At 37.2% G+C, this 8,441-nt stretch overlaps 1 protein-coding gene across 1 annotated transcript in view; it reads left to right on the top strand.

The window, feature by feature from the left end:
• asic4 (acid sensing ion channel subunit family member 4) overlaps nt 1-8,441 on the top strand; it is a 159,377-nt gene that overhangs the window by 146,963 nt on the left and 3,973 nt on the right. The window contains exons 6-9 of the mRNA XM_015374871.1: nt 182-335; nt 3,330-3,421; nt 3,566-3,645; nt 6,796-6,906. Of these exons, the coding sequence (XP_015230357.1) occupies nt 182-335; nt 3,330-3,421; nt 3,566-3,645; nt 6,796-6,906 (437 nt within the window). The remainder of the gene's footprint in view (nt 1-181; nt 336-3,329; nt 3,422-3,565; nt 3,646-6,795; nt 6,907-8,441) is intronic.

The raw sequence follows: 8,441 nt of genomic DNA, 5'->3' as shown, positions 1-8,441 counted from the left end.
TAGCCTTCACCTAAGGAAAAGCATGTATACAGAATTAATGAATGGATGGATGAAACATTTACTGGAAATCAAAACATCTATAACCCAGTATTAATCATATGGGTATTAATTACATTAAAACTGCATTTCATCTAAGTTTTATATTGAAAACACCCCCTCCTATATCTCTCTGTGTTTGCAGCTCAACTACAGAAGAACAGTGGAGATATCTGTCCATGTGAGACACCCTGTAATCTAACACGCTATGGCAAAGAGCTGTCCATGGTTAAAATCCCCAGCAAGGGCTCTGCTCGCTATCTCTCCAGGAAGTATGACAAGTCAGAGGACTACATCAGGTAAGAAGAGGGACGTTCAACAGAAACCAGGTTACTTCGAACAGTGATATCTTTATCAGATGGGGAGCCATAAACTGTGGCATCCAGTCTGTGATAACAAACAACCACTAGTGGGAACATTGAAATAGATTTTTATCCAGACATCAGTTTTATATCTGTTCCAGTAGAAGGTTGTTGAATATTGGTATTCTTTTTTAATCAATCAAGTGGTGATAAATATTTATTACTGTGTTTATTTTGTGTGTTAGACTTTCTTTCACTAAAAAGATAAACCTTTGATCAAAAAAGCTAATAGACCAGTGCCTGAAGTTAGTAGTGAAAGTGATTAGATAACCTCCACAGGGGTTATGAGCAACATTTAAATGTTATAATATTCATGTATTCACACCCCTTGAGCTTGTTTACACTTTGTCAAGTTAAAACCTCAGACCTCAGTGTGCTTTAGGTGGATTTTATGTTACAGAGAAACTAAAAGTGAACAGCATTGACAAGTCTGGCGATTAATATTACGGTAAATTAAGATTTAAATATTTACTGGGGTATTCTAATACTTGCTGGAATTGATCTAAAACCATTTTAAAACAGCTCTTTCTTGGCTTGGTATGATACTACCACCACCATGTTTTATTGATAGTTTAGACAATGGTAATAGACTGGTTAAGCTAGCAGCTATCTGATAGATTACAGCTTTTTTATATTAATATTAAATCGTCCTCACCTTTAAGAGTTGGTTATGGTGCACCTCAAGGTCCCATACATGGGCCACTTCTCTTTGATATTCTGTGACAGGTATTTACTTACATTTCCAAACAATCTGAATCAGGTGCTCCAATTATCTCTATTTCCATAGATGATTAACAAACACTTATGCATGCAGTTTTCTTGTAAAAACATTTGTGAGAGTCTGTCGCTCTCAGCAGAAACCAGCTTAGTGGATTCCAGGCCTTTATCCTATTTGGAAGCAACCTCAGCAATAAGTTCAGTTAACTAATTTCCTCTCAACAAATATTTCACATGCAATCGCTAGTATTAGTTGCATTGTAAAACAGAGATGTGCTAAAATGCTAGGAGGAGGTTCTTGGGTCACTGATGTATTGCAGAGCACTTAGATTCAACCTCCAGAACAGTACGCAGACAGCTTCATGTGATGAGCTTCCATTGCCTGGTATCTACATTCAAATATTTCATTGCCAAATGCAATGCAAGAAGTTTAATAAAGTTATGAAAAGCATCCTTCAACTTTACTCTTTAGCAGCAGAGACATGTTCCCTATAATAACGAGTTGTACTTCGCTGTCTGGAAACTCAATGGACACTTCTGGGATTGGAAGGTGTCAGGAGAATGGGACTTATCTGACTGCATCGTGTGAAATGAAAGTTTTCGGTCAGAGAGGGGTTTATGGTGGGGGGCTGTTTTTCCCGGATTTAAACTCAGCCCTTTAGTTCCTAAAAGGTGACACTGCACCAGTGCACAAATCAAGGTTCATAAAGACATAGATGAGTGAGTTTAATGGGAAAGAACTTGACTGACACAGGGTCCAGATCTCAACCTGATAGAAAAAACCTTTGGGATGAATCTGAGCAGAGACTGTAAGCCATGTCTCTGGTCCAACATCATCCTTTGACCTCAAAAATACACAAAAATGCCCACAAACTCTTTCATAAATCCAGTGAAAAGAATTCCCAGAAGCCTCAAGCTGTTAAAGCTGCAAAGGACGGAGCTGACATCATATCAACCCCCATGGATTAGGAATAGGATGTCACTCAAGCTAATAAGTGTGTCAAGGCTGAAGAGGTTACACTTTTGGCAATAGAGTGGATCTGGTTCCTGGGCATTATAACCTGAATTTGTCTTTTTATATAAAATCTTGGTTCAGATTAAACTTAAGCCATCATTTAATATAATCTGTTGAAGTGATTAGATTGTGTTGGTAGGACTTTAATTCACTGTGTGTTTTTGTATAACTGGGAATGATTTAGGCCAGACTGTTTTTTCCTTGCTCAGTGGCGCAGTGGGTATCACTGCTACCTTGCAGCAAAAAGGTTCTGGGTTTGATTCCTGGCCCAAGGTCTTTCTGCATGGGGTTTGCATGTTTTCCCTGAGCATGCATGGGTTCTCTCCGGGTACCCCAGCTTCCTCCCTCAGTCCAAAAACATGACTGTTAGGTTAATTGGCTTCTCTACAGTCCCCTTAGGTGTGAGTGTGTGCGTGAATGGTTGTTTGTCATGTTTGTTTCTGTGTTGCCCTTTGATGGACTGGCGACCTGTCCAGGGTGTACCCCGCCTTTCGCCTGTTGACTGCTGGAGATGGGCACCAGCACCCCTTGCGACCCCTCTCGGGATAAGTGTATTAGAAAATGGATCGATGGATGGATGTTTTTTCCTTTAGATATTATTTTTTTATTACATGTCTGGTAAAGTTTGGTATAAAAACAATTCCCCACAACTGAGATTCATGACAACATGTAGGACTTTCCTCCCAATTCAGACTTCTATGTGGGTGTCAGTCTCACCCCAGACACTGATTTTTGCTGTAATAAAATGACAAAAGATAGAAAAGTTCAAGGGACATGGTCAAGATTTTCTTAGGAGCACCTGCTGATATTAAAAAGCGAATTCAGTGTAGAGTAAGTCTGTAATGCTTCTCAGTGTCTAATCATAGAGATGTAGGAGAGGGTAAACACAGCTAAGCCACAGAGCCCATGAAGATTCACAACATTTAATATTACTAGACTTTATAAACTCCAGAGAGACCGGGGACGCGAGTGACTGAGCATGCTGTCGGTGCACGGCCCGCTCATCTCTGTTAAACCCTGAAAGACCTCATTATCTCGCAATCATGGTTAGATCTATTCAAAGCACCGTAGGCCTCGTTATCCTATCATGTGATAACGTGACTAGAAAGATGACGATGTGTTTATGTGAAATTAGGTCTATTTGAAGTGAACAGACATATTCTCAACTGTTCTGTCTCTTGTTTGTTTCTTCCCCCCAGAGACAACTTCTTAGTATTAGATATTTTCTTTGAAGCACTAAACTACGAAACGATTGAGCAAAAGAAGGCATACGACGTTGCAGGTTTATTAGGTAGGAAATCCTCCTCTACAGATGTTTTTTTTTTTATAAAATACCTTTTTTTAAAGCAGTGGATATCAGTTTTGTAAAATTGTAAAACAAAATTACAACCAGCCTTGAAATTGCTCTCCTTAAGCACTTGTTTTTATGTTTCAGGTGACATTGGTGGACAAATGGGTTTATTCATCGGTGCCAGCATCCTGACTGTCTTAGAAATACTGGATTACATCTATGAGGTAAGTATTCAAGCTGACTTAAACTTAACATCTATTTCCATAAGCAATAATTAACAACTTGATGGATTTCATAGAGCTGCTGTCATTGTTTTGTTGTTTTCTTTTAGGAGGAAAAAATTATCGTTCTGTGTATATACAGATCTGTTTGTGGTCATACAGTTGCAGAAACCCAACAAGTTCTGGATTTTTAAAGATTTATTCAGATCAATATTTTTTCTGGATGAAATTATGTTGTAAAAGACAACTTCTAAAGAACAATCAGGTTATGTATTTTTGTGACAATTGTCCTATTTGGAAACTCTGCTCTAATCCTACTTAGGAACAATAAATAGTTTTAACAATCAAAAACATTAACATGCATTTAATTCATGTTGCAGGTGACATTCAGATTGCCTACAAAATTTCAGTGCAAACATTTCGAAAATTTAGGTGCAAAGTGGGTTGTACCACCCCATTAACATGGGGGTTTTACACCCTAAATTCACTTAAACTCTGCCCCGGTCCTTTCTAGAGCAGATCCACATTAGAACAATGCAAGGATCACATAAGAATAGAACTATATTTTATCGCTTTAAGCTAACAAGGTAGAGCAAATGCTACAGAAATCAGAGCCAAGGCTCGTACAGATTGATGAAACACACTCAGTCAAAAGTCCAAGAGTTTCAATCTCTGCTTTACTCTGGCTTCTACACTGATGGTAGGTACGTCCTCAATAAATCAGTGAAATAAAAATGCGTTGGGTCTTAAAGGGTCTTATCTCTTAACCACAGATGTTTTTTTAGTTACGTGTACCCTATTAATATGTGAGCTTATGTCGCACTAAGAGGAACATTGTATTCCAACTTTCCACCACCCCTCAGTTTCTGTTCATTAAAAAAGCCACAGGAACTTAAGTCAGCAAAACAGTTCATGGTAATCTGCTCTATAAGCTGAGGCTTGATTAAACCAAAGTCTCAAACAGTGTGTTACTGGCTATTACCATGGAGAACGGATTTTATTTATTTTTTTTCTCCCAAAGGTAGTTTCGATTTGCAACAGCATTGCACGCAGATGCCCTTTATGATGAAGATTCATATAAAGGAAAAGAGAAACTGTCTTCTCCTTCTTAGTGAAATGAAAAAATAAGGAGAAACTAGTATATAAAATGATATTGAGCCACAAAAAGTGGTAGCATAGCCACTGGCATCTGGATTACATCACCTGTTGTAATCAGTCAGTTTTAATGTTTCTGTTTCTGAACATCTTTACCTAATTTCTGTGACATCATCTATCAAGACCGCCATCTTTCTTTAATGCATAATGATTTTATTTTGATTAAAAAACTATTAAACTGTAACTCAAATGGTTCTAGAACCTTGAACCTGCCCACATACAGTATACTATTTGAAAAATTGCGCCAAGCAGGGATAGCAAAGAGGACAACTTAACATTATGGGGTTAAGAGCACAGCGGAGATGGACAGTGGCAATCTGGCAACACAGCAACACAAACATGGATTGCAGGGCAATCCAATGATAATGCTGCAACCATCATAGGAACCTTCAATAAATATAGAAACAGACTTGATAAACAATGATAGGTAACATTGAGGTCATGTAACCCATTAATACAAAATACTCTAAATGCCAAATTATCATTTTAGACAAAAATAAAAGTCTCTTCTTTTTAGTCCAGTTTTAAGACATTTTCATTTTTTGGTTATTTATGTCTTCAAAATTAAAGTTTTTGTATATTCATACTGTCATGTGACTGACTGAGAGAAAAACTAATCTTTCTACCCATCTGGACAAATAATGAATACTTGATTTTATCTAACTTTAATGCATTTACTATTTTCTATCATCTTTATACTGAGGAAACGCATTGTTACGTTGTTGTTATTCTGTTTTGTGTCTTACAGTATAACAATGTATAGGATTTTCTTTTACAATTCGAATTGTTTGAGTAACCAATCTTCAATAGGCTTGGCAAGGCTAATAATATTTATATTAAAAAGTGAAAAAAAAAATGGCTCTTATTAATTTTGCAAATTTGCTTTAGAAATATGCAAAATATTTGTAGTTTTTGGGTAATGATTTATTTTTATGTACTTAGACCAAAAAAAACTATCCAAACCAACCTGTTCCTATAGAAAAATAACCTCAACAGAGGAGCGATTGTTGCAACATTTGTCAGTAAGAATTAAAATCAAGTGTTTGGAATAACTGCAAATTAATCTTTTTCATCGCTGTGATGAAAGCGTGAGTGGCCTACCTAAGATAGAGCCATATAATCAATTCAGTATTTTAATTGTTATTACGATTTATTTTTTGGAAAATCAAGATTCTTTTCACCAATAAACTTGTTTGGCCTCCTTCTTTAACATCAGTTAATAACTGATAAACTACGGCAGGCCAGCCCAACTCTGTTGGTTTTAAGATGGATCTTGGACGAGGCTACTTCAAATCCCTAGTTTTATTTAATTTTTTATAAACACTTCAGCAGAGAACTTACTGGTTTTCTTTAGTTCATATGCAATCATGTGTCTGTGTTTGCTCCTGTTTTAGAATAAGATTGAGGACCATTTTCAGTTTTTAACATTTGGAGTGGGGACCTTTTTATAAAGTGAGGACATTTTGGCTGGCTCAGCTATTTTGCTAATGGTTGGGTTTAGGGTTAAGGTGTAAATTGGGTTAGGATGAGGTATGTACCCGTAATTGTAAGGTTTAGGGTTGTTTTCAGGTTCAGGGCATAGAAACGGTTGTAATGGCTGAAAATCAATGGGAGTCGACACATGGTCCTCACTACCTACAGTCAAATGAGAATGTGTGTGTGTTTTATACTGTATTTTTTTTATATTGGCGGTTTAAATGTAATTATTTAATATGGAGCAGATACATTTTCATATGAGCTCTTGCTAAATTGCATTATTTAAAAACTCCAGTTGTCTTCAATTTATATTAATATTTGTCAGATGTTATGAGAAATGTGTTGCAAAAAAAAAAAGCAAATCTAGGAGAAATTTGAAAAGGAGCAAATACTTTTGAACTGAGAAAGTATTTGAGATTGAGATTAATTAAAAAGATCGCAAACGTTATTCAAGATTACATGTACCAAGTAGTGTATTTGTTTCTTGTTTCTTATTACTTGATGTGCTCTTGGTGTAACCAGCTGATCAAGCATCGGCTAAAGCGTCTGCTGAGACCGCAGAAAGAAGAGAAGAAGAATACCCAGCCGACCACAACTGTTGCAACTGTGGGTCTGGAAGAAATAAAAGCAAAGGTACTGAACAAAAACCACACAGTAATAAATTACTCTTTCCTTGTTTTCATTCAGCTCTTACATCCTACACCCTTACCCTGCGGCATTGCAACTGTATTAGAAAACAGCTACTTGATAAGTAAGAGAGAAGCAAATTAATATTTTTCTACCACATGAGAATAAGGAGTGTAATGCTTCTAATTATTTTTTAACCACTTTGCAAAACACAGCCTCCTCTGGAGCTTAAATTCATTATTGCCCAACTGAATTCCTGCTTCTATTCAAAACAATAGACGTCCTATGCTGAATCTAAGCAGAAGTTAGCTAAAGTCTGCTTTGCATTTTGCAATTGTGACAGATGGTGTAAGTAATTTGGCTAAACAGCTGTAAACTCCAGCAGGGATTCAAAGTCAGACGGGAGCCCTGTTGAGCTGTTTCATTGGAGACCTTTAGGAGTCACAGAGAGGTGAAGAACAATGACGTTAACTGTTGCATATGTTGTGTAAAGCAGAACTTTTGCTGTATTCTGATTCTATGTGATTTTATTAAAATCATAATTTGAATCACTAAGAACCTTACAGCTTATTCTGATATAAAACTAATAAAATATCTTTAGATGCTAAAAGTTTTTACTATTTTTCTGTTGAGGTCCCTTTTTATTACATAGTAAGCCAATTCTAAGAAAGGGCAACAGCTGCATGTTAGAAATACACTGATAAGCAGAATGTAATGAAGATAACCTGCTTAGAATGAACAGTTTTGCCTTTAAAGCAGCTGCTGCATCTAAACAGCTGGTAACTTGAAGTGATTTAAATTACGAAGTTGTGTCAAAGTCCCTTTGGTTCTGCAGTCCAAACCGTGTGCTATGAAAGCACACACAGCCCCATAGTCTGACCACATGACTATAAATCAGAGGTCACAGTTTAGGGGACCGGATCCGGACCCACCTGCTGGCTAATCCGGACCCAACCTGATTTAAAACATTGAGAAATGACAGAGTGTCTAACTTCACTTGCGCCGCTTCTCCTGTCAATATGGTAAAGCCGTCCAGAGCCTCTGGGACCAGGCTGCCATAATACAAAATATCCAATGAGCTGCTGTCAGTCTGGGTTGCTGCTGCTGCCACTTTTAGACACAGCAGGCAAACCTGTGGCAAGCCGGGCGATGGGAAAGAAGGAGAAGACAATGAGAAAAAGAGAGCAGAAAAAGTGTGGACTGCTGGAAGAACTGCGATGAACTGCTGAAACGAAAGTGTAATGGTGCTCAAAAATGACCCTGCACATTCAAAGTATGTTTGGCTCAACCTGCTGCTGTAAAGTAGGATTCTCTACCATGAACAGAATCAAAAATAAAAATGGATCCAGGCTCAAATTGAGTTCCTTGATATGTGCTTTAAAATGGGATTTAAAAGCCTTGCAGGGCAGCCTAAAGCCCACTGCTCTCATTTAGCCATAAAAAAGAAAGAAAAAAATAACAAAAGCTCAGTTCAGGTGTTTTATAAAATATATGAATCTGGAAATAGTCTATATACCAAACTGAGCAATTGTTGTTCTCTA

The sequence above is a fragment of the Cyprinodon variegatus genome, unplaced genomic scaffold, assembly GCF_000732505.1.
Source record: "Cyprinodon variegatus isolate N-32 unplaced genomic scaffold, C_variegatus-1.0 Scaffold6, whole genome shotgun sequence".
Classification (NCBI taxonomy): domain Eukaryota; kingdom Metazoa; phylum Chordata; class Actinopteri; order Cyprinodontiformes; family Cyprinodontidae; genus Cyprinodon; species Cyprinodon variegatus.
The sequence above is the reverse complement of the archived record's forward strand: the minus strand, read 5'-3'. Positions and strand labels throughout refer to the sequence as shown.